This window comes from Ranitomeya imitator, chromosome 5, assembly GCF_032444005.1.
Source record: "Ranitomeya imitator isolate aRanImi1 chromosome 5, aRanImi1.pri, whole genome shotgun sequence".
Taxonomy (NCBI): domain Eukaryota; kingdom Metazoa; phylum Chordata; class Amphibia; order Anura; family Dendrobatidae; genus Ranitomeya; species Ranitomeya imitator.
Window position 1 is genome coordinate 337,752,497 of NC_091286.1, and position 25,965 is coordinate 337,778,461.

Below are 25,965 nucleotides of genomic sequence, written 5' to 3' on the forward strand. Positions count from 1 at the left end.
ATCCGTTAGCTTATTGTATACTGCCACCTTGTGTTTACTAAACAAACTGCAACATTGAGAATATAGATATACAGCGACTTATATTGGGTTTTCCTTTATATACCACATCTGAGTAATTAATGTGGAATTTTCAAAGCCCAAAGCTTTGCAGAACAACCTAACTTTGTGCAAAAGGAGAAATGTCCCACCAGGGCATTTACATATACAGTTAGACATTTATACTCCACGTTGATCTAAGTTGCCATAACAGTGGCTGGGACGTTTTTGAGTTTTTTTATGTGCAGGTTTTCCACATACGAAAAGAACAGTCAATATGTTTTATACAGTAAGGAAGTGTCTTATTAAAAAAAAAATAAAGTGGTAGCCATTATGGCAAAATGTGTTTATTACGTTCAGTTTTTGACTCTCAGTGAAACTGCTACCAACAAAGATGTGGCCATAAATAATTGAAAAAAAACAAACAAAAACTTACATACAAAACGTGGCAATAAACCTTTATGTGCAACTTGGCTACGATTTACCAATTTTGAGTTATCCTGGCCATCAAGCTTTAGAAGAAAAAAAAATTAAAAAAAAATTCAAAAGTGAATGAACAAATAAGTCTATAAAAATGTAACTTTTATTTAAGGCAACACTGGGCTACTTCACAAATCACCTGAAATATATACATTGCTTTACACAACTATAAAAGTTCCAGGACATTCACATAAGGTTCCCTTAACACAGTGACACACACACGGTTGGACTGCATACTTTCACTTTCATGATCAAATGGAGCATGGCTGTTCTTTGGTCCCTGGCATTACACAACATTACCACTGCTGGGACGTGACACTTCAGAATTCATTAACAGGTAACCGCTCAAGGACAACCCTGTAACCGGAATTATTACATCCAGGATGAAAGACGTGATCAGGTTTGCTGCATTAGAAGAATACTTTCTTCAAAACAAGTCATGTAAAGTGCATGGTTATTAATGAGTAGCCAATGGGTACAGTGTACTAGCCATCACCCGCAGAGGTCTAGCTGGAAGTACAATTGTAGTAAATAGAACCAAAGCCTGTAAGACCGCGTTCACATATTGAGCACCCAGTGCAGATTGTGGGTAATCCATTTAACTTGGGTCTTTTGTTCCCCCATAAAGTTTAAAAGGAATTGGTCACCGGGTATTTGCCGTTATCTTGAGAGCAGCATGAAGTGACTCCAGCGATGAAATACTGTTCTGCACACAGACGCTTCGATAAAATCAATTTTATAGGCTACAGACAAAGCAGTGCTCTGAATGCGGAGCTCTGTATAACCCCGCCCACACCACTGATTGGCAGCTGCGTACACTGTGCATAAGCGGCAAACTGCCTATCAGTGTTGGGGGTGTGGTTACAGAGAGGAGGAATATGTGGCAGGAGACGACTAGTCCTCTAGTGATAATCTCATCCTGATAAAACACTGATTTTATTGAAACCAACAAGCAGCCAATTAAGTCACACACCGATGGAACCAGGGTCTCTACCACTTTATCATGCTGCTCTAAGTAGCAAAACCCTGCTGACACATTTCCTTTAATGATCACATCATGGACTTTATAACCTGCAGTCTGCATGTTTAAGTTTGAATTTAACACTGAAATTCTACGGACTAGCAGAATGAAATTCAATCTGCGTGTTTCAGTGGAAAAAGTCCTGAGCTTTTGCCAATGTTTTCCGATTTTACTGAAAATCCATGATGTAATTTACAGGTGTAAGATTATAAAAAGGACCATTATGAAGACTAACCAGATAGCCAGCAACAAAATGCTGAAAAAGCTCCACGTGACCTATTCTTGAAGGAGGCTCATTCAATGGGTAAATAAAAAAAACCAAAACGATGTAATAAAGATATAAAATAATAAATGGGATAAATATATAAGACATGTTCAGCTTTTTTTGCTCCCTAGCAAGACCCATTTCAGATACCGACTATCTACCATTAATATTATTTTATCACAAGCCAGAAGGTTGTTACAAAATGTTATTTCCATGCTAGAGGTGGCCAAAATGATAGGAACTCTGAAGAACTATACTATGCTGGTAATTAAAATGGAATTTCATCAACCCTGCAATTATACGTGACATACTGATACATGGTTAGGTGGAAGCATGAAAATTGGATGTAATTTTATTCAGCCCAACAGGGGATGCTGGTGACTGATATTTTGCACAACGGCTTGTTAACTGTAAAAACTTCTGAAGGTAAACAGCACCCATTAAATCCATTCCTAATTGAAAGATAAAAACCATAATTTCTTATGTATTGATTGTACATGTGTCAACCATACGGTCGGACTGGCTTGCAGCAGTAAGCATTGTACACACGTGTAATGCAACCAAGATTTCAAGTATTTACATATTAAAAACTATCAATAGATGCTCTGTAAGTACTTACATAAAATGTGCAACCCAAAATAAGTCCAATACAAATTTTCTTTAAAAAAAATGTGATTGCTAGATTAACAAATTAAAATCCGAATATAAATGTGTAATTTAATAGTTTAGACGTAGGCAGCAATGTGTGACACTGATATTTACAAAATAGGAATAATAAAAAAAAAATCCCTCCCCCTCCAAAAAAAAAAGCTATGTACAAATATCATGTACAACATGAGCAGTGAGCCTGGTAAATAAATCAAATTACACGCATAATAGACAAACTGTTTGTGGAAATGACAATTTATCAATAGAAATAAAAAGGGTTCGGAGCATTATTTACAGAACTGAATAAAATGTCTTTCCTTAAGTCCCATAGGGATAAAATTGAATAAAAACCATTGCATGACTTTAGCCATGGCATTTTTTTTCTTTTTTTAGCCAATTTAAGTAACTTTCACAAAAAACCCTAATAAAAATACATTTATTGGCATGCCGCATAATTTCTAGTTCACAATAAATGTACAGGCTTTGAATATACTAGGACCGTTCTATAATGTGGCTTTAACGTCTTAGTCTACATTTTGTTCCTTCGAAACATTAGGAAGTTCTTTGCAGAAAACGTCTCGTCTTTTTAAAATTACAACCGGTTTCAGTTCATTTAGCTGCTTAAGAATCAGCTCAATGTAATCATTGAATGCCTCATTTAAAACTATTTTTACATTATCCATGTTAGGTACATGTGATGGGTTAGAAAAAAGTAACCGAATATCAGTGTCAAAGTCATCATCAACAGAAAGCCTTGGACTTTCTTCACTTGGCTGTGGAGCTGCCTCTGTTTCAGTTGTACAATTATCTTCTTCTACAGTTTTCTTTTCCTTAACAGATTCTTCGAGGAACTTGAGGAATGACACTTCAAATCCCATAGGTTTGAAGGAACTCAAGTCAAATGCTGGTGTCTCATCACAACTATCAGAAACCAATATGTCCTCACAGCTAAGTGTGCTACTAGTCTCACCAGACAATACTTCATCCTGTGCATCAATTTTTCTTTTTCGATTAGGCGTTCCATGCTTTTGCTTATTGGTTCTTTTAACAACATTTGCAGGCCTCTGTGGCTCTGACAGACAAGAACTTGTTTCCAGTAAGTCACTGCCTACAATGGGTGAGGTTCTCGATTGGCTCTCTGAGCTTGTACTCTCCTCATTGCTTAGTTTTGAAATAAATAGTTCCGTTAGTTCATCCATCTCATCCTTTTCCGTTTCACTCTGTTGGGAAGTTGAAATAGTGGACTCATCACTACTTTCAAGTAAATTTGCAGTTATTTGTTTTGTTGGAGGCAATGTATCACTGGGGCCCTCGATAACTTCTGGCTTTTCAATTACTTCTGCCGACTCTAACTTGGGCAACTCAGACTCCTTAACTTTTGGACGTACACTTCTTTTGCATACAACAAGTGTTTTTTTGTGCTTTTTAATGAATGGTCTAGATAGTTTGTGGGACTTATAATGTCGAATCATATTGTTTTCAGAGGCAACAACTGACGTACAACCACGCACCATGCAAGGATACTGCTTTGTATTAAGGTTACTGCATTCTGCCAGCGCAGCTTCTTTATCCTTTAAGGAGTATGTATGTCTACCATATTTAAGGATTGATGGCCCCGTCTCATTTTGGCCAATTTTGCAGCTTTTAAGTTGTTTTGCTCTATTGCCGATTTTACGTTTTTTTGCTTTAGGAACAACACTATCATTTTCCTTCTTTTGTCTGGGAACTTTATTTTTTTCTTTAGCAGGTTTGTCTTCAACAATTTCCTGATCATTTGCACTCATCTTCCTGGGCCTAATTAAATGTTCTTTATGTTTATCTTTGTGCTTAATATAAATATGCCGAAGCAAATTCGATCTAGTGGCATACACACGGTCGCAGCCTTCGCAATCACATTTGTACATTTCCTCCCCTTCCATTTTAATAGGCTTCATTTTAAGGCCATGGACTTCCTCGAGGTGTTCAATGTAATTTGAACAAGTGGTAAAAGTAGCCGTACACTGGCTTTGATCACAATTAAACTGTCCTACGTTACCGGGGGAGATTACATTTTCAATTTCCTCGGCAATCATCTCATGAAGTTTCACATAATGTTGGATTAAACTTGCAAAACTGGAAAATATTCGTGAGCAGTCCATCTCTGTACATCTGAACTCTTTGAGAATTGGTCCATTGCTGTCTTCTCTTAGGTCTTCTTCTAGAGAGAACTTTGAGGCATCTGACTTGTGGAAAATTTGGTAATGTAGTATTAGGTTCTGCTGAATTGTGAAACCTGCTGTGCAGCCCTCATGAACACATTTGTAAGGTTTATAAGTGTTAGAAGTCGGTGTAGGCTTGCCTTCTTTTTCCATTGCGTTTTTAAGCTTCAGTTCTTTGTCTTTTGGCTTTCTTCGCCTTTTTTTGCTTTTCTGATTAACTGCAATTGAATGTGACTCTACAGAAGGCAGATCAAGTGGCACTCTAATTTCTTCAACTTTGGGGACTTCTGTTTTCACAGTTGGCAATTCTTCGCAAATCTCTGGATTCTGATCTAAAGGTTCAAGTTTTGTCATTCCTTGAGCAACTTCATAAAGTTCAACGCCTTTTTTTATTTCAGGACTTCCACTTGGCATTTCAGGAGACAAATCAATGTTTTCACTAGCAGATTTTCTACCATAAGGCCTTTTTATTTTTAACTGTATCATTTGTTCTGAGGTAAAGTGATGCATTGACATGCAGTGGGCACGGAGATTTGAGTTCCTAGTGAACGTCTTTGTACATGAAGGTATGACGCATCTGAAGGGAGCAAACTTGAGCTGATGTTTCTTTATCTCTCCTAGTTTTTCTTCTGTGTAATAATGGACTTTAGTATAATGCTTGAACACAGCGTCTTTAGTCATTGCACTATAGGTACAGCCCTCCTCTCGACAAATAAAAGGTTTGTCGTTACATTTTTCACCTAAGTGTGAAGATGCATCTGGTGATTGTTCAGACAATAAACTTACACTAGGATTTGGAACAATTACACTAGACATTATGGGTAATGATTCAAAATGTGGACATTTCTCTTCTCCTAATCCTGCACACATCGCATTATCTACAAGCTGAAGTTTCTGCACTAAGTCCATGATCTCCAACACCTGTTCATCATACCTGACACTAGCTTCCTGAGTAGGAGACACTGAGCAGATAGGTATGTTCATTTTGTCAGTGGGACTGGAAGCAGTGTTCGTAGATATGCTATGCATGACACCAGTTATATCATCATCCATGCAGCTAGAAACACTAGACTGACTCTGCGGCAAAGTAGAACAAATATTCTGAATGTTGCCATTAGAGTAAACTTCAGTGGGGTCGCGAGGCAATGATTGAAAGGTCTTCGCCTTAAAATCAGGGTGGACATTTAGTTTTTCAGTTCCGTTATGATCAGAAGCAAATTCAGGAAGTTGCAATGTGTCACTTTTCTCTTGCTTTTCAGAAAGCTGGCATATTTCATGTGTCTCCGGGTTAGTTTTAAGACCTCCATTGATGCAAGACATAAGCAACTCTTTGTCGGCACTGCTTAAATGTTTTGCAAGGTTTTCCAATAAATCAGAACCATAGGTCATAAAGTTTGGTTGGATGTCAGCACACATTGGTAAGCTTCCAACAGCTGCCAAAATATTTTTTGCCAGTTCATGTGAAGCCTCTACCACAGGAGTGTCAGTTTTTTTCTTTCTTTTAGAACTGTTGCTTTTTTTCTTTGTGGTAGTTGAAGAGCTCTGAGGTCCACTAATAACAGATACTCGAGTGCCACTTACTGGTTTTGGAATGCATGGGTTTCCCTCAACGGAATTAGCCATTAAATTAGGACACACATTACTATTTGCTTGGTCTACAAGAAGTTCACATCTGTTAGTACATTTATTCATATTAAGGTTTTCCAGGTGGTGTCCACCCTCAATGCTGCAGTTATTCAGCAAGACTTGTGTAGAGACTGTAGTTGATGATTCAGCTGGGTTTATCTGATGACTAGTGCCGATGCAATCATCTGAAGTTATTGTGGGAGAGAGCGCTTTGATGCTTATATTTTCGCAGGTTTCAAAATGTTGCTTTACCGGACTTCTCATGTTGTTCTCAGATGGTGAATAGCTAGATATGCTGGGATGTATAAAACCACTGTGCAAATACTGAGTGTTCTCATTGTCAGAGTGAACAGGTGTCAAATACGGCTCATCTTTAACAGTCACTTCAGGGTTAAAAGTCTGCGCAGGTGGCTGTGCGTCTTGCTGTGGACTAGATGAAAGAATCATACTTGCCAAAACAGAGGGCTGACCATCTTTTTCTGAATGTACTGAAGGAAGGTCATAATCTTGATGGGGCTTACATACAGCTCTTTTAGATAAATGGCCACCCAAAGAACGTGGATTATCAAACACTCTAAAACATCTGCTACAAATAAATTTACCATCTCTGATAATTGCAGGGCATCTAACACGAGGACTTTGCTTTGACTTTCGCTCTCTCATTTTGTTTGTCCTGTCACCACTATTTTTATCTGCAGAATTTGAGAGCATGGTAGATGATTTATCCAAATTAAAATTAGCATCCATTTCAGTTCCATCAACCTGGGTCTCAGAATCAGCATCTTCTTTTAAGAGAGCCTCATTGGCTGCTAGAACATGATCTGAACTGCCTCCAAGCTGAGAAAACACTGTACTTCCACTCAAAGAAGATATGATTGGTAGAGGATCATTTTCTGTTGGCATTGGAAGAAATGGGTCAGAACCATTTTCAAATTTCATAGGCAAAACTTTTGCCAAATCATCTATTTGTGATGTCAAGGTAGAATTGCTCAAATTTCCAACTTCAGGGCCCAAGAGCGTTTCAGACACATTTTTAGACATACCTTGGGACACAACAGTTTGTATGGGACTCACAGGATTAACTATGTTTCCAAGATGTGTCGGGAAGACTGGATTTGGCAGATGTTGCAACTGGTTACAGAAACTAGGGTTCACAGCATTCTGCAGAGGAGACTGAAAGTTAGAATTATTTTGCCTCCCAGGCCCAGCAAGTATAAGGTAGGTAGGTTTTTCATTGGATATTACAGGCTTTTGTCTTTTTCTGTTTTTGCGTTCTGTCTTAAAGGCATTATAATGGTCAGGGTGGGTACTCTTCATGTGTTTGCCAATGCTCTGAACTGAATTATATATTCGTGTGCATCCCTCTACATTGCATTTGAACTGTTCAGTTGGAGCTGGTGGTAATGGAGTCAATTTGACATTACTGACAGGAGGCAACACATTTGAGAGTGTATTACTTGTTTCAAGCGACAGTGGCAAAAGCTGTTGAGTCTTTGCGCTGTCATACGCAGAAATAACTAGATTATTCTCACACATCTGGGCAGTTTGGTTAGTAACATTAAATGGCATTATGTTAGTCATGGGATGGTCTGTTTTCATCTTCCGCTGAGTAGCATCAGATTGAGCTGTATTGGGCTGACCATGGTTGGCATTTTTTGCATTTTGAAACAATGAGAGGCACTGTTCAACCATTCCTGAATTGGCTATTGCTTGTGTCTCATCTGCCGGATCTGCACTGGGAAGCAGTTTATTTTCGCTCAAGAGGTCATGAAACCCTTCAACAAGAGATGGTAATTTAATATTTCTAGATACAGCTGGGTAAGTAGGATGGACCAATATGTCTGCTTTAGGTAAAATATTGGGAGCTACAGCAGGAGTTGGTAAAACTGGACCTAACGATTCAGAGTTAGGGAGAGCCTCACTGGAAGATGGAAGTAGTTGGTTTAGCATATGCATAGAATTCTCTAATCCACTGGAACACACCGGAAGGGCTTTCCGGTCGAGGAGTGATGCATCAGCCATACTAGGATCTTTAGCCATGGTAGAACTGGGAACATCTGATGAATGTAGGGACAGGCAATTCGAAACTTTATTTGCTTTGGACTTTTGTAGTGATTTTCTTTTGACACTTACACATTTAAGATCCACAACCATTGTTGCCACCTTGGGCTGATCTCCAGGCTTGTTAGCCTCTGGCACTGAAGAACCTGGTGAATGCTCAGATGAGTGCTTTTGTAATTGAAGTTCAGAATGATATATCTTTCCACAGCCAGGGATTTTGCAGGTGAATGTGTTGTAGTGTTGTGCTTCATGGTCAAAGAGCATATAAGCTGCTGAAAATATTCTCCCACATTTTGGAAACATACACTTTGCTCTGAAATCCCGATGCGCCTTTCTGTGAGTTAGTAAATCTGCGTAGCTGTCAAAGGTTGCCTTGCACTTCATTTGTATACAAATATATGGTTGGCTTCCGCAGTGCATTTGCAAATGATCATTTAGGTGAGTTAAATTGACAAACTGCCTTCGGCAATACTGACAAACTACCTTTTTGCTCTGTATCTGTAGGAAACGTGTAGCTTCTTCACTGTCTTTATGACCCTTCACGTGTGCAATTAAATTTTTGAAATATTTGAATCCTTTGTTGCAAAACTGTACGGGGCAAGGAAACTCATTAACTAATGCGGTTTTGTCTGCCTGTAAATTTTCGGACTGAGTACCCCCCTTATCATTTTCATCAGAGTTGTCATTATCATTAAAAACTATAAAGTCGTCCGAGTAAAGGGTGTTTTTCTTCACTTGTCGCTCTAGTTTGGTGACCGTCACACTTTTCTTATTCTTACAAGTCTGAGGCTTTTTAGGCAAATCCACCAATCTCTTGCGAGGCTGCATCGATTCCAGTCTCTCTTTGCAGGACTGTTTGACATGTAATGTTACATGAGGGATAAAGATTTCTTTAGTGGTATATTGTTTTGAACAGATCGGACAACTATAGATACCATCTATGCAGTGTTTTTGAGCATGTCGAATTATGCGGTGACCCAGAAACTCTTTGTCACACAAGACACAGTATTGCATGTAAGCTTCCCAGTTTCTAAATTTTGCAGATATATATCCTTGATCTTGTATTTTCCTTATACGTTTCTTTTTCTTCTTTTCCTCAGTGACCCCTGGGGCAGGGGAGGGGTCAGTAAAGAAATCAATTCCATTTTCTGTAGTATCCTTAGTCAATTCTTGGAAATCATCCACTTGATCATATGCCTCGTCATTTAACTCATCGATTGAAGATACAATAGATGCCTCTTCTCCCATCAATGCCAGACATTGACGCTTCAAAGTTTTCCAGTCCCAAAACTCAGGATCAAATGGCCATCGAGTTTTCAAGACCAGCAACATCTCGCATCGTAAGGAGTTTGGTACAGGAAGACTTTCTTCATCGTATTTTTGGTCTGGTTGGTTATAGAGCATCTCCACAGCATAGTAAGCATCCACAGTGGGCTCCAAAAGGAATTCAGTAAGTTGGCAAGCTCTCTTGACCTCCAAGTCATCGGGCAACAAACAAGAGATTGTTTTGCAGATGGAGATTTTCACCTTGGCATTGTCACTTGATTCTAAGCGAAGGGCTCGTACACACAGCTCAATACAAGTTGGAAGTCCTGCTGCCTCGGTCTGAAATAACAAAAGTAAGAGTTAAACATTAGTAGTATTTGGCTGAAATACAGACTTTTCCTTCAGCAATTTTCTGCAAAGGTCACCTAACCATACAATACATGTTCTAAAGTATTTTAAAAAGATTCAATAAAAACAGTAGATCAACATGTAACAATGCATACAAAGCTCATCTCACTTAGAACCCGTTTCTGTGTCAATGATTATAAACATGCAATCTTTTATTTGACCACACAAAATAGCATTGCATAGAATCAGTCAACTAATAACAGATGTACCTATGCTTTTAATCATTCAAGACCTATGACGTAAACTTGCGTGTCATGTCCCTTGCTCGGTGCACCCCCATATTTCCCTGCACATGACTTGATTTAATCAGACATGTCCAGCAGTGGAGTGAAGATCCGCCCATGGCTGTTAACCTGCTAAATCCCACTGTCAATTTCTGACAGCGGTATTCAGCACACAGAGGCATGGGGGTTTGTCATTCCCCACTTCCATTGGAATGTCTGCTGATGGGTTGTCATCACAACAGGTGTTTACTGATGACCCTCATACCTGTCATTAACCCCTTAGTGACAGAGCCAATTTGGTACTTAATGACCAGGCCAATTTTTGCAATTCTGACCACTGTCACTTTATGAGGTTATAACTCTGGAACGCTTCAACGGATCCCGCTGATTCTGAGATTGTTTTTTCGTGACATATTGTACTTCATGTTAGTGGTAACATTTCTTCGATATTACTTGCGATTATTTATGAAAAAAACGGAAATATGGCGAAAATTTTTAAAATTTTGCAATTTTCAAACTTTGTATTTTTATGCCCTTAAATCAGAGAGATATGTCACGAAAAATAGTTAATAAATAACATTTCCCACATGTCTACTTTACATCAGCACAATTTTGGAAACAAAATTTTTTTTTGTTAGGGAGTTATAAGGGTTAAAAGTTGACCAGCAATTTCTCATTTTTACAACACCATTTTTTTTTAGGGACCACATCACATTTGAAGTCATTTTGAGGGGTCTATATGATAGAAAATAATGAAGTGTGACACCATTCTAAAAACTACACCCCTCAAGGTTCTCAAAACCACATTCAAGAAGTTTATTAACCCTTTACGTGCTTCACAGGAACTGAAACAATGTGGAAGGAAAAAATGAACATTTAACTTTTTTTTGCAAACATCTTAATTCAGAACCATTTTTTTTATTTTCACAAGTGTAAAAACAGAAATGTAACCATAAATTTTGTTATGCAATTTCTCCTGAATACGCCAATACCCCATATGTGGGGGTAAACCACTGTTAGGGCGCACCGCAGAACTTAGAAGTGAAGGAGCGCCGTTTGACTTTTTCAATGCAGAATTGGCTGGAATTGAGATCGGACGCCATGTCACGTTTAGAGAGCCCCTGATGTGCCTAAACAGTGGAAACTCCCCACAAGTGACACCATTTTGGAAACTAGACCCCTTAAGGAACTTATCTAGATGTGTGGTGAGCACTTTGAACCCCCAAAGTGCTTCACAGAAGTTTATAACGTAGAGCCGTGAAAATAAAAAATCGCTTTTGTTTACACAAAAATGATCTTTTCGCCCACAAATTCTTATTTTCACAAGGGTAACAGGAGAAATTAGACCACAAAAGTTGTGCGATTTCTCCTGAATACGTCGATACCCCATATGTGAGGGTAAACCACTGTTTGGGCGCACCGCAGAGCTTGGAAGTGAAGGAGCGCCGTTTTACTTTTTCAATGTTGAATTGGCTGGAATTGAGATTGGACGCCATGTCGCGTTTGGAGAGCCCCTGATGTGCCTAAACAGTGGAAACCCCCCACAAGTGACACCATTTTGGAAACTAGACCCCCCATGGAACTTATCTAGATGTGTGGTGAGAACCTTGAATGCCCAAGTGCTTCACAGAAGTTTATAATGCAGAGCCGTGAAAATAAAAAATATTTTTTTTTTCCACAAAAAAGATTTTTTAGCCCCCAAGTTTTTATTTTCACAAGGGTAACAAGAGAAATTGGACCACAAAAGTTGTTGTCCAATTTGTCCTGAGTATGCTGGTACCCCATATGTGGGGGTAAACCACTGTTTGGGCGCACGGCAGAGCTCGGAAGGAAGGAGCGCCGTTTTGGAATACAGACTTTGATAGAATGGTCTGCGGGTATTATGTTGCGTTTGCAGAGCCCCTGATGTACCTAACCAGTAGAAACCCTCCACAAGTGACCCCATTTTGGAAACTAGACCCCCAAGGAACTTATCTAGATGTGTGGTGAGAACTTTGAATGCCCAAGTGCTTCACAGAAGTTTAGAATGCAGAGTCGTGAAAATAAAAAATATTTTTTTTTCCACAAAAAAGATATTGTAGCCCCCAAGTTTTTATTTTCACAAGGGTAACAGGAGAAATTGGACTGCAATAGTTGTTGTCCAATTTTTCCCGAGTACGCTGATGCGCCATATGTGGGGGTAAACCACTGTTTGGGCGCACGGCAGAGCTCGGAAGGGAAGGAGCGCCTTTTTGGAATGCAGACTTTGATAGAATGGTCTGTGGGCATTATGTTACGATTGCAGAGCCCCTGATGTACCTAAACTGTAGTAACCCCCCACAAGTGACCCCATTTTGGAAACTAGGCCCCCCAAGGAACTTATCTAGATGTGTGGTGAGAACTTTGAATGCCCAAGTGCTTCACAGAAGTTTAGAATGCAGAGTCGTGAAAATAAAAAATATTTATTTTTTTTTCACAAAAAAGATTTTGTAGCCCCCAAGTTTTTATTTTCACAAGGGTAACAAGAGAAATTGGACCCCAGAAGTTGTTGTCCAATTTATCCCGAGTACGCTGATGCCCCTTATGTGGGGGAAACCCACTGTTTGGGCGCACGGCAGAGCTCAGAAGGGAGGGAGCACCATTTGACTTTTTGAGCGCAAAATTGGCTGTCGTGTTTGGAGACCCCCTGATGTACCTAAACAGTGGAAACCCCCCAATTCTAGCTCCAACCCTAACCCCAACACACCCCTAACCCTAATCCCAACCTGATCCATAATCCTAATCACTAACCCTAACCATAATCACAACCCTTACCCCAAAACAACCCTAATGTCAACCCTAACCATAACCCTAATCAAAACCCTAAATCCAACACACCCCTAATCCTAATCTCAACCCTAACCTCAAACCTAACCCTAATCCCAATACACCCCTAATCACAACCCTAACCTTAACCCTAATCCCAAACCTAACCCTAATCCCAAGCGTAACCCTAATGCCAACCCTAACCCTAATACCAACCCTAATCCAAACCCTAACCCTAATCCCAGCTCTAACCCTAACTTTAGCTCCAACCCTAGCCCTAACTTTAGCCCCAACCCTAAGGCTACTTTCACACTTGCGTCGTTTGGCATTCCGTCGCAATCCGTCGTTTTGGACAAGAAACGGATCCTGCAAATGTGCCCGCAGGATGCGTTTTTTGCCCATAGACTTGTATTGCCGACGGATCGTGACGGATGGCCACACGTCGCGTCCGTCGTGCACTGGATCAGTTGTGTTTTGGCGGAGCGTCGGCACAAAAAAACGTTCAATGAAACGTTTTTTTGTACGTCGCATCCGCCATTTCTGACCGCGCATGCGTGGCCGTAACTCCGCCCCCTCCTCCCCAGGACATAGATTGGGCAGCGGATGCGTTGAAAAACTACAGCTGCTGCCCACGTTGTGCACAATTTTCACAACGTGCGTCGGTATGTCGGGCCGACGCATTGCGACGGCCCCGTACCGACGTAAGTGTGAAAGAAGCCTAACCCTAAATTTAGCCCCAACCCTAACCTTAGCCCCAACCCTAACCCTAAATTTAGCCCCAACCCTAGCCCTAACCCTAGCCCTAACCCTACCCCTAACCCTAATTTTAGCCCCAACTGCTGTTCTCCTGCCGGCCGGCAGATGGAGACAGATGGCGGGCGCACTGGGCATGCGTCCGCCATGTTCTTCTGCCGGCGGCCAGGAGGAGCAGCAAGAGGATCCAGGGACCTAGGTGAGTATGCTAGGGTCCCCGAATCCCCCTATTTCTCTGTCCTCTGATGTGCGATCACATCAGAGGACAGAGAATTACACTTTACTTTTTTTTCTTTTTCTTTTTGCGGTCGCCGGAAAACAGTTAATTACCGGCGATCGCAAAACAGGGGTCGGTAATACCGACCCCGATCATGCTCTTTGGGGTCTCGGCTACCCCCGGCAGCCGAGACCCCAAAGATTCTCCCGGTGCCGGCCGGCGGGCGCACTGCGCATGCGCCCGCCATTTTAAAGATGGCGGCGCCCACCGGGAGACACGAGGAGCATCGGGGGAGCTAGGTGAGTATTGGGGGGCCACCTGGGACCCCTTTTCTCTGTCCTCCAATGTGCGATCACATCGGAGGACAGAGAAATTAAAAAGAGATCGCGTTTTTTTTTTTTTTTGCGATCGCCGGTAAACGGTTAATTACCGGCGATCGCAAATGCGGGGTGGGTTAAAACCCCCCCGAATCATGTTCTCTGTGGTCTCGGCTACCCTCGGCAGCCGAGACCCCGGAGAAAATCGGCCTCTGGGGGGCGCTATGGACTTTTTCCACAGCGCCGTTAATTAACGGCGCTGTGGTTTAAGTACCCTTAGCGGCCGCCGTTAAAAGGCGTATCGGCGGTCGCTAAGGGGTTAAGCTCCTCCTGTGGCTGGTGTTCATACGAGATCGTTATTTTCTCTAGACAGAGCAGTGCTATTGCACTGCTATGTACAGAACACATGATCAGACAATAACAGCTTCAATTCCCTTAAGGGGACTAGTAAAACCAGTAAAGTTTTTTAAAAATATGAAAAAAAAAATAAAATAAATAAAATAAATACAAAGTTCAAATCACTCCCATTTTGCCCCATTAAAAATAAAACTTGAAACATTTAAAAAACATTTGATATTACTCAGTTTCTAAAAGTCTGATCTATCAAAGTATAAAATTAATCTGATCACAACAGCGTTACGACAAAAAAATCAAAATGCCAGAATTACTTATTTTTTGGCCACAGCAACAATGCAATTTAATGCAATAAGAGGTGATCAAAGCCATATCTACCCCAAAATGGTATAAGTAAAAACGTCAGCTCAGGGTACAAAAAATAAGCCATCACCCAGACCCACATCACGAAAAATGAAAAACATTATGGGTCTCGGAAAAAGGAAATAAAATCAAAAATACTTTTTTTGAGTTGCACAAATAAACAAAATATTATATGTTTGGTATCTGCGTACTTGTACTGACCTGGAGAATCATATTACCAGGTTAGTTTTACGGTATAGTGAACATGGTACCTTATTTTCTGGTGTATAAGACGAGGAGACTATCCTTCAGGCCCTGGGATCCATATTCATGTAAAAAATAAAGAAGAAAAATAGAAAACATGGATATACTCACCCTCGGACGGCCCCTTGCTCACAGCGCTGCTAGCGTCTGCCTCCGTTCCTGAGAATGCAGAGAGTGAAGGACCTTCGATGACGTCGCGGTCACATGAGCGGTCAGGTGACCGCGACATCATCGAAGGTCCTTCACTCTCTGCATTCTCAGGAACGGAGGCAGACGCTAGCAGCGCTGTGAGCCAGGGGCCGTCCGAGGGTGAGTATATCCATGTTTTTTATTTTTATTCTTTATTTTTTACATGAATATGGATCCCAGGGCCTGAAGGATAGTCTCCTCTCCTCCAGACACTGGGAACCACACGCCGACATCCAGGATCGCTCCCTGCACACGCCGTACCCGGCGTATAAGACGACCCCCGACTTTTGGGACAATTTTTAGGAGTCAAAAAGTCGTCTTATATGCCGGAAAATACGGTAAATAAAAAACCCCAAAAAATAACTGTGGAATTGCACTTCTTTTTTGCAATTTCAAAGCACTTGGATTTTTGCCCCCGGTTTCCAGTACACTATATGACAGAATGAATGGTGCCATTCAAAAGTAAAACTCGTCATGCAAAAAACAGCCCTCGTATGGAAGAAAGAGAAAAAATGGAAAATCGCCATGTCATGAAGGGTTTAACCCCTTTACCCCCAAGGGTGGTTTGCACGTTAATGACCAGGCCAATTTTTACAATTCTGACCACTGTCCCTTTATGAGGTTATAACTCCGAAACGCTTCAACGGATCCTGGTGATTCTGACATTGTTTTCTCGTGACATATTGTACTTCATGATAGTGGTAAAATTTCTTTGATAGTACCTGCGTTTATTTGTGAAAAAAACGGAAATTTGGCGAAAATTTTGAAAATTTCGCAATTTTCAAACTTTGAATTTTTATGCAATTAAATCACAGAGATATGTCACACAAAATACTTAATAAGTAACATTTCCCACATGTCTCCTTTACATCAGCATAATTTTGGAACCAATTTTTTTTTTTTGTTAGGGAGTTATAAGGGTTAAAAGTTGACCAGCAATTTCTCATTTTTACAACACCATTTTTTTTTAGGGACCACGTCTCATTTGAAGTCATTTTGAGGGGTCTATATGATAGAAAATGCCCAAGTGTGACACCATTCTAAAAACTGCACCCCTCAAGGTGCTCAAAACCACATTCAAGAAGTTTATTAACCCTTCAGGTGTTTAATAGGAATTTTTGGAATGTTTAAATAAAAATGAACATTTAACTTTTTTACACAAAAAATTTACTTCAGCTCCAATTTGTTTTATTTTACCAAGGGTAACAGGAGAAATTGGACCCAAAAAGTTGTTGTCCAATTTGTCCTGAGTACGCTGATACCCCATATGTGGCAGTAAACCACTGTTTGGGCGCATGGGAGAGCTCGGAAGGGAAGGAGCGCTATTTGACTTTTCAATGCAAAATTGACAGGAATTGAGATGGGACGCCATGTTGCGTTTGGAGAGCCACTGATGTGCCTAAACATTGAAACCCCCCACAAGTGACACCATTTTGGAAAGTAGACCCCCTAAGGAACTTATCTGGATGTGTGGTGAGCACTTTGACCCACCAAGTGCTTCACAGAAGTTTATAATGCAGAACCGTAAAAATAAAAAATCATATTTTTTCACAAAAATTATATTTTTGCCCCCAATTTTTTATTTTTCCAAGGGTAAGAGAAGAAATTGGACCTCAAAAGTTGTTGTCCAATTTGTCCTGAGTACGCTGATACCCCATATGTGGCAGTAAACCACTGTTTGGGCGCATGGGAGAGCTCGGAAGGGAAGGAGCGCAGTTTGACTTTTCAATGCAAAATTGACAGAAATTGAGATGGGACGCCATGTTGCGTTTGGAGAGCCACTGATGTGCCTAAACATTGAAACCCCCCACAAGTGACACCATTTTGGAAAGTAGACCCCCTAAGGAACTTATCTGGATGTGTGGTGAGCACTTTGACCCACCAAGGGCTTCACAGAAGTTTATAATGCAGAGCCATAAAAATAAAACAAAATTTTTTTCCCACAAAAATTATTTTTTAGCCCCCAGTTTTGTATTTTCCCTAGGGTAACAGGAGAAATTGGACCCCAAAAGTTGTTGTCCAATTTGTCCTGAGTACGCTGATACCCCATATGTGGGGGGGAACCACCGTTTGGGCGCATGGGAGGGTTCGGAAGGGAAGGAGCGCCATTTGGAATGCAGACTAAGGGTACGTTCACATTTGCGGTTTGCGCCGCAGCGTCGCCGCCGCAACAAAACGCATGCGTCGTGCGGCCCTATCTTTAACATTGGCGCCGCATGGGGCCGCATGTGCATGCGTTGTGTTGCGTTTTACGCCGCATGCGGCGTTAGGGCTCACCTGTCTGGGCGCGGCAAACGCAACATGTTGGATTTTTTGTGCGGCGCCGACCTTTTAAAAAACGCATGCGTCGTGCGGCCCTATCTTTAATATTGGCGCCGCATGTGCATGCGTTTTGCTGCGTTTTTGTTTGCGTTGTGCGTTGCGGCGACGACGCTGCGGCGCACAACGCAAATGTGAACTTAGACTTAGATGGAATGGTCTGCAGGCGTCACATTGCGTTTGCAGAGCCCCTAATGTACCTAAACAGTAGAAACCCCCCACAAGTGACACCATTTTGGAAAGTAGACCCCCTAAGGAACTCATCTTGATGTGTTGTGAGAGCTTTGAACCCCCAAGTATTTCACTACAGTTTATAACTCAGAGCCATGCAAATAAAAAATATTTTTTTTTCCACAAAAATTATATTTTAGCCCCCAGTTTTGTATTTTTCCAAGGTTAGCAGGAGAAATTGGACCCTAAATGTTGTTGTCCAATTTGTCCTGAGTACACTGATACCCGATATGTGGGGGGGAACCACCGTTTGGGCGCATGGGAGGGCTCGGAAGGGAAGGAGCATCATTTGGAATGCAGACTTAGATGGATTGGTCTGCAGGCGTCACATTGCGTTTGCAGAGCCCCTAATGTACCTAAACAGTAGAAACCCCCCACAAGTGACCCCATATTGGAAACTAGACCCCTCAATGAACTTATCTAGATGTGTTGTGAGAACTTTGAACCCCCAAGTGTTTCACTACAGTTTATAACGCAGAGCCGTGAAAATAAAAAATCTTTTTGTTTTCCCACAAAAATTATTTTTTAGCCCCCAGTTTTGTATTTTCCCAAGGGTAACAGGAGAAATTGGTCCACAAAAGTTGTTGTCCAATTTGTCCTGAGTACGCTGATACCCCATATGTTGGGGTAAACCCCTGTTTGGGCACACAGGAGAGCTCGGAAGGGAAGGAGCACTGTTTTACTTTTTCAACGCAGAATTGGCTGGAATTGAGATCGGACGCCATGTCGTGTTTGGAGAGCCCCTGATGTGCCGAAACAGTGGAAACCCCCCAATTATAACTGAAACCCTAATCTAAACACACCCCTAACCCTAATTCCAACGGTAACCCTAACCACACCTCTAACCCTGACACACCCCTAACCCTAATCCCAACCCTATTCCCAACTGTAAATGTAATCTAAACCCTAACCCTAACTTTAGCCCCAACCCTAACTGTAGCCCCAACCCTAACCCTAGCCCTAACCCTAGCCCTAACCCTAGCCCTAACCCTAGCCCTAACCCTAGCCCTAATGGGAAAATGGAAATAAATACATTTTTTTTTATTTTTCCCTAACTAAGGGGGTGATGAAGGGGGGTTTGATTTACTTTTATAGCGAGTTTTTTAGCGGATTTTTATGATTGGCAGCCGTCACACACTGAAAGACCCTTTTTATTGCAAAAAATATTTTTTGCAATACCACATTTTGAGAGCTATAATTTTTCCATATTTTGGTCCACAGAGTCATGTGAGGTCTTGTTTTTTGCGGGACGAGTTGACGTTTTTATTGAAAACATTTTTGGGCACGTGACATTTTTTTATCGCTTTTTATTCCGATTTTTGTGAGGAAGAATGACCAAAAGCCAGCTATTCATGAATTTCTATTGGGGGAGGCGTTTATACCGTTCCGCGTTTGGTAAAATTGATAAATCAGTTTTATTCTTCGGGTCAGTACGATTACAGCGATACCTCATTTATATCATTTTTTTATGGTTTGGTGCTTTTATACGATAAAAACTATTTTACAGAAAAAATAATTATTTTTGCATCGCTTTATTCTCAGGACTATAACTTTTTTATTTTTTTGCTGATGATGCTGTATGGCGGCTCTTTTTTTGCGGGACAATATGACGCTTTCAGCGGTACCATGGTTATTTATATCTGTCCTTTTGATCGCGTGTTATTCCACTTTTTGTTCGGCGGTATGATAATAAAGCGTTGTTTTTTGCCTCGTTTTTTTTTTTTTTTTCTTACGGTGTTTACTGAAGGGGTTAACTAGTGGGACAGTTTTATAGGTCGGGTCGTTACGGACGCGGCGATACTAAATATGTGTACTTTTATTGGTTTTTTTTTTTTATTTAGATGAAGAAATGTATTTATGGGAATAATATTTTTTTTTTTTTTTCATTATTTTGGAATATTTTTTTTTATTTTTTTTTTACACATTTGGAAAATTTTTTTTTTACTTTTTTACTTTGTCCCAGGGGGGGACATCACAGATCAGTGATCTGACAGTTTGCACAGCACTCTGTCAGATCACTGATCTGACATGCAGCGCTGCAGGCTTCACAGTGCCTGCTCTGAGCAGGCTCTGTGAAGCCACCTCCCTCCCTGCAGGACCCGGATCCGCGGCCATCTTGGATCCGGGGCTGGAGGGAGCAGGGAGGGAGGTGAGACCCTCGCAGCAACGCGATCACATCGCGTTGCTCCGGGGGTCTCAGGGAAGCCCGCAGGGAGCCCCCTCCCTGCGCGGTGCTTCCCTGCACCGCCGGCACATCGCGATCATCTTTGATCGCGGTGTGCCAGGGGTTAATGTGCCGGGGGCGGTCCGTGACCGCTCCTGGCACATAGTGCCGGATGTCAGCTGCGATAAGCAGCTGACACCCGGCCGCGATCGGCCGCGCTCCCCCCGTGAGCGCGGCCGATCGGCTATGACGTACTATCCCGTCCAGGGTCAGATAAGCCCAGGGCACCTCGACGGGATAGTACGTCTAAGGTCACAGAGGGGTTAAAACTTTCAAGTCACATGGTCAGAATTTGCAAAAGTAAAACTGTGGCTGAAGAATTGTATTGCTGGAATATTATATACCGTATATACTGGAGTATAAGCCGAGATTTTCAGCCCATGGTAGGGAGCCTGTGGTGTACACAGGAGGCGCCCGCTGTCCGCGAGCAACGCTGGGATGCGGCGCGTGAGGTGGGTGGAGCTAAAATGTGACATCACAGATGAGCGAGGACGGAGGCTCGGTTAGTGAAATAACCAACACGTTTCGAGAGGTATCTCCGCTCTTCGTCAGGGCTGTCCTGACGAAGAGAGGAGATATCTCTCGAAACGCGTTGGTTATTTCCCAACGCATCCCAGCATTGCTCACGGCCGGAGCATGCGGAAAGCGGGCGCCTCCTGTGTACACCACAGGCTCCCTACCATACAGCTTCATTCGTTAAGCACTCCTCCTCTCCGGCAGCAATTCCCGAGCACCGCACTCCGGCTCGGGAACATCTCCACTGCCAGATTATTACCCTGTCGGGTCCTGCTTAACCCTCTACCTCATCTACAACTTCGCAAGTAAGTGTGCCTCCTTACTAACCATTTAAGCACGCTGTATTGGGGCACACACACCTGATAATCATTCAGTGTACTGTATACTATATATTTCTATCTATACACAACAGAGACTTCTCATCACACCGTTAACACGGTAATGGTATTTCTCCTCATTGGCAGCAAATCCTAAACGCCGCAATTCGGCACAGCTCTAGTGGATTGCCTATCTAACCCCCTCTTCTACGTGTCTGACAGTACACTATACATGGCAGCACTAGTAAGTACATTTTTATGCCTTTAGTGTATTGTATACATCTATTCCCAAAATACCCTATACACTATTATAGCTTTCCCAACAGCTGCATCAGCAAGCAGGATTTACGGATTGACCTACGCACGTTAAATCATCCTTAGCAAGCGAGTACTAGCACATTATATTTCTATCCATTCTTTGTACTATTCACTCTTGCTATATCCCCACCTCAGTTCAGCTAGTGCGGCGATTATATTACATTATCACTAGCCTATTTTGCCTCTTCAACAGGTATATACACAGAACCTGTTCTAATCGCCAGCTGCTTCTGAAACACACACACACACACACACACACACACACACTGTATATGTGCATTGCTTGGAAAACTGCACAGGTTCCCTCCTCTCATTCATCATTTGCCAGTCGCACAGAACAATAAGGCAAGATGAGGGACAAAGCCAGCATCCAGGATGTAATGACCCCATTACCAACATCTGCCATATATGTGGGACAGATGTCGGGAGCGAGTGTATGGAGCGAGTTTACAACGTGAGGCGTAACTAGGAGATAATAGCTGTGTGTTACAGCCATGATCTGAATCTAAGAGAAGAGGATGAGCAGAGCTCCACCTTTGACTATTAACCTGTTAAATACCACTGTCAATCTCTGATAACAGTATTAGGAGTGTGTTGAAGAAAAAGGAATTTACAAGGGGTTGTCCACTACTTGGACAACCCCTTTTCACTACCTGATTCCCCCTTGTAAAATAATAATACCTATAACTGACCTATGATGCCGTTCCAGCAGTGTCAGCACTGGCATGCATATGACATCACATATATATCTGGAAGAAGTGAGCGCTGATGCTCCTCTCTTCCTCCGGAAGTATGCAATTTGTTAGAAAGTGGGTATAGTGATCCAAACACAAATTGGCCGTAAAAGTCGTGTGATGTTATTATGCTCAGGAGAGTCACTGCTGACACCGCTGGAACAGCGCCAGCACTGGACATGAAGTATAGTTGTTATTTCACAAGATGGAAACACAGGCATTGAGACCGGGGTAGTACAAGTAGTGGACAATACCTTTACTTACATATAGAAGGCTGGCTTCCTCCTCGTTATGCCATAAAGCATACATAAACTTTCAATGACAGGTAGAGAGCTATATGTGTATATACCTCTACTAGTGATGAGCGAGTATACTCGTTGCTCAGGTGACCTCCCGAGTATTTGTTAGTGCTCTGAGATTTAGTTTTCCTTGCCGCAGCTGGATGATTTACAGCTACTAGACAGCTTGAATACATGTGGGGATTCCCTAGCAACCAGGCAACCCCCACATGTACTCAGGCTGGCTAGTAGCTGTAAATCATTCAGCTGAGGTGATGAAAACTAAATCTTCGAACACTAACAAATACTCGGAGGTCACCCGAGCAGGCTTGGGAAAACCCGAGCAACGACTATACTCAGTCATCACTCCTCTCTACATGTTTCCTTAGGCAATATGTAGTGGGTGCAATAATAATAATAATATTATAAGCAAATACCTCCAATAAGAAATGTATAATTTTTTTGATTCGCTATGGCTTTTGTCTTCATGTGCCGGCATTGCAGGACTTCAGGTATCCATGTTAGTGGTCATAAAAATGGATACCTAAAGCCCTGCAATGCTGGCACATAAGGAAAGAGACATAGCGAATCAGAAAAACTTTACTACAATTCTAATTGGAAGAATTTGCTATTATTACACTTACTACATACTGGGATAAGATCTTGGAGATGGGAATACCCCTTTAAATGTGTATAACTTATTGTACGAGACCTGAGCATCGAAAAAAAATTGTTTGTAGAAATAGTATAAACATATATTTAGTATTTAAGGGTTCTCAAATGGTCTCGTGAATAGCTCATAACATTGCAGTCTCTATTTTCTGGCAGACTGGGCACTTCTATATGAGTGACAGTTCTGGTGACTAGCAGAACTGTAGTATTAGTAGAACTATAAAGCTCAGCATAGGTTCTGCTATAACACATTCTGCCCTCAGTGGTTGGTTTTGAAGTTTACACTGCAATCACTGTATTTGCATATAGAAATAACAGGGCAATTGAACATGCACATCGTTCAGGACAGTGCAAGCCATGAGGAAGAATGCCAGGGATTGTTATTACATGAGACTGATAAAAGCAACTTGGTCAGGAGCTGAGAGGGAGGAAAAGTGGTTTGGTGAGCAGAAAGGTTCTGTATAAAAATCTGGCTAGAGAAGTGGCTGGGATGTTAGGAGTAGTGATGAGCCAGTGTACACATTGCTCGGGTTTGCCAGAGCATGCTCAGGTGGACTCCCAAGTATTTGTAACTGCTTGCAGATTTAGTTTTCATTGCCTCAGCTGCATGATTTACAGCTGATAGCTTGAATACATGTGGGGATTCCATAGTAACCAGGCAACCCCCACATATACTCAGGCTGGATAGCAGCCGTAAATCATCCAGCTGCGTCAACAAAAACAATCTCTGAGAAGTTACAAATAGTCGGGAGACCACCCGAGCATGCTCGTTAAAACCCGACCGAGTACACTCGCTCATCACTAGTTAGGGAGTTTAATTCCTGGAATACAACTATTGCATATATTTGGCTAGGTTTTGGTGGTCGATCTCCTTGGAAACAAGCTGCAAACTATGCAAGATAAAACCTCATTTCAGTACACTGAAAGCAGACAAAAAAAAGTCAATTGCAAATCGGCTTATTCTTTTTGGTTAGGTGGCTTACCTCTGACTGAATAACCTTAATGAGAAAGAAGATGTGATACACAGTTTTCGTTAGCTGAGACAGCTGGCGACATATTTCCAAATATACTTGTATAGATGGTTCAACTCTTCTCTGCAACTTACTCCAGAACAGCGTCAATTCCCTGAGAACAAATATATAAATACACATAAGAAACCAAGAGCCAACAGATTTTCCTGGTTAGCTGCCTTGTACTGCAGTGTGGTCAGTTTGACCCCCAAACACTCAAGACCACAATTAAACATGGCATAAATGTTTGACTAAAGGGCTGTCCTGATCATTAATCTGAATGTTAGGGTTTACAGTAACACATTTGTAGAGAACTCCAAAATGAGCATGTGATTCTTAGTAAGACCCAAGACTTTTCTTAGTTTTTCTACATACTTACCAGGCACAATACATTTCCCCAAATTGAAGCTGGCGGGATAGAAAAGCTGCACACAGGATAAGTGATGTTTTTTCATCACCTTCAGACTCCAGATTGCATATCATTTCCAATGCATCCTTGCAATCTACTTTGGCAATCTAAAAAACAGGGTACGTTTTATGTAGTGTATACTGACAGTCACACAATATGACAATGGCAATAAAACATAAATCCTGTGTGTATTTGGCTGGTTCACCTCTTTATATGATTGGTTGTGCTCTCTACATTAACAACTATTTTATAAAATTGCATTTTAGCTCCTTAGAACAGTGAAAATCAGAACTGATTAGCAAAAAAAATTTATGTAATACAATATATAATTTTCAATAAAAGAAGAAGTGCATAGTTACCAAATATGTTCATTTAACAAGGACCATATGAAGCAGTATACTATAGGAGGTGTGGATCAAATCCGCGCTGCCGCAATAACGATGAGGTTCCAGCTGATAGTAGAGTTAAAACAGTGGTTTATTCAATGCGTTTCAGGGCTCTTATGGCCCCTTCTTCAGGAATTACCATGTTGTATGCTGAAATTCTTGAAGAAGGGGCCATAAGAGCCCTGAAACGCGTTGAATAAACCACTGTTTTAACTCTACTATCAACTGGAACCTCATCATTATTGCGGCAGCGCGGATTTAACCGGCTTGTGGATCTGAGGCAGCCGAAATCTTCACATGCCTGCTTTCAGCTTCACCAGGTGAGCGATTTTCTTGGTGATTCCTCCATTTTTGTGAGATAAGACCCTATTTGCTCTTTGTGTCTCCCTTTTCCCTTCAAATATCATTTAACAAGGACAAAAGAATACAGCCAATTTTTCTTGGTTTAAGGCTGAATTCAGACCTTTGTATAACACATTTACAGACTACGATTTTCAGATTAATATAAGAATGTAAGGAGCTGTTGAGTCTGGGGCAGGAGACCTGTGGTCAGTCCTGAAGTCGCAGTCCGTACTAGGACAATGACAGATAGCAGTATGAATTCGACATTATCGAAAATATTCAGTTCTCAATAATGGAGGGAATTTTAATTAGATTGCTTAGTGCTGGTTGCCTAGGTTACAGACTACCGCTAGAGTCTACCAGAGGTGACTGGCAGGGAGCTCAGTGCTCACAAGCTTTTAAATAGCTGTATTCACAGTTCTTAATGTAACCGGTTCTGGCTAACTTTGTTGACACCGCAAATGTTACATTTTAGTTGAAAAATATATATTTTTTATTTTAATGGTTATAAAATTCTGTGGATTGCCTGAGGGGTTAAAATAATTCTCAGAACACCCTTAAATGAATGTCTTGAGATGTGTAGTTTCCAAAATGAGGTCACTTGTGGTTTTGTTTTTTAATGTTCTGACCAGTAGCGTAGCTACCAGGGGGGCAGAGGGTGCCCCGGGACTGGTGCTCTGAGGGGGCCCACCCTGAGCTACGCTACTGTAACTGTATCGGCACTCGCAGCGTGCCGATACAGATACTTTCTGCGGC

The 25,965-nt window shown here is 41.5% G+C and overlaps 1 protein-coding gene across 2 annotated transcripts in view; it reads right to left on the reverse strand.

The window, feature by feature from the left end:
• Positions 1–597: 597 nt before the first annotated feature.
• The window catches only part of ZNF292 (zinc finger protein 292), a 134,552-nt gene continuing 109,184 nt past the window's right edge, over positions 598–25,965 (reverse strand). For both annotated transcript variants that reach the window (XM_069726397.1, XM_069726396.1), the window contains 3 exons: positions 24,452–24,588; positions 24,046–24,187; positions 598–9,940 (listed from right to left, as the gene is read on the reverse strand). In XM_069726397.1, coding sequence (XP_069582498.1) covers positions 2,975–9,940; positions 24,046–24,187; positions 24,452–24,588 — 7,245 coding nt within the window. In that variant the 3' untranslated portion in view covers positions 598–2,974. The remainder of the gene's footprint in view (positions 9,941–24,045; positions 24,188–24,451; positions 24,589–25,965) is intronic.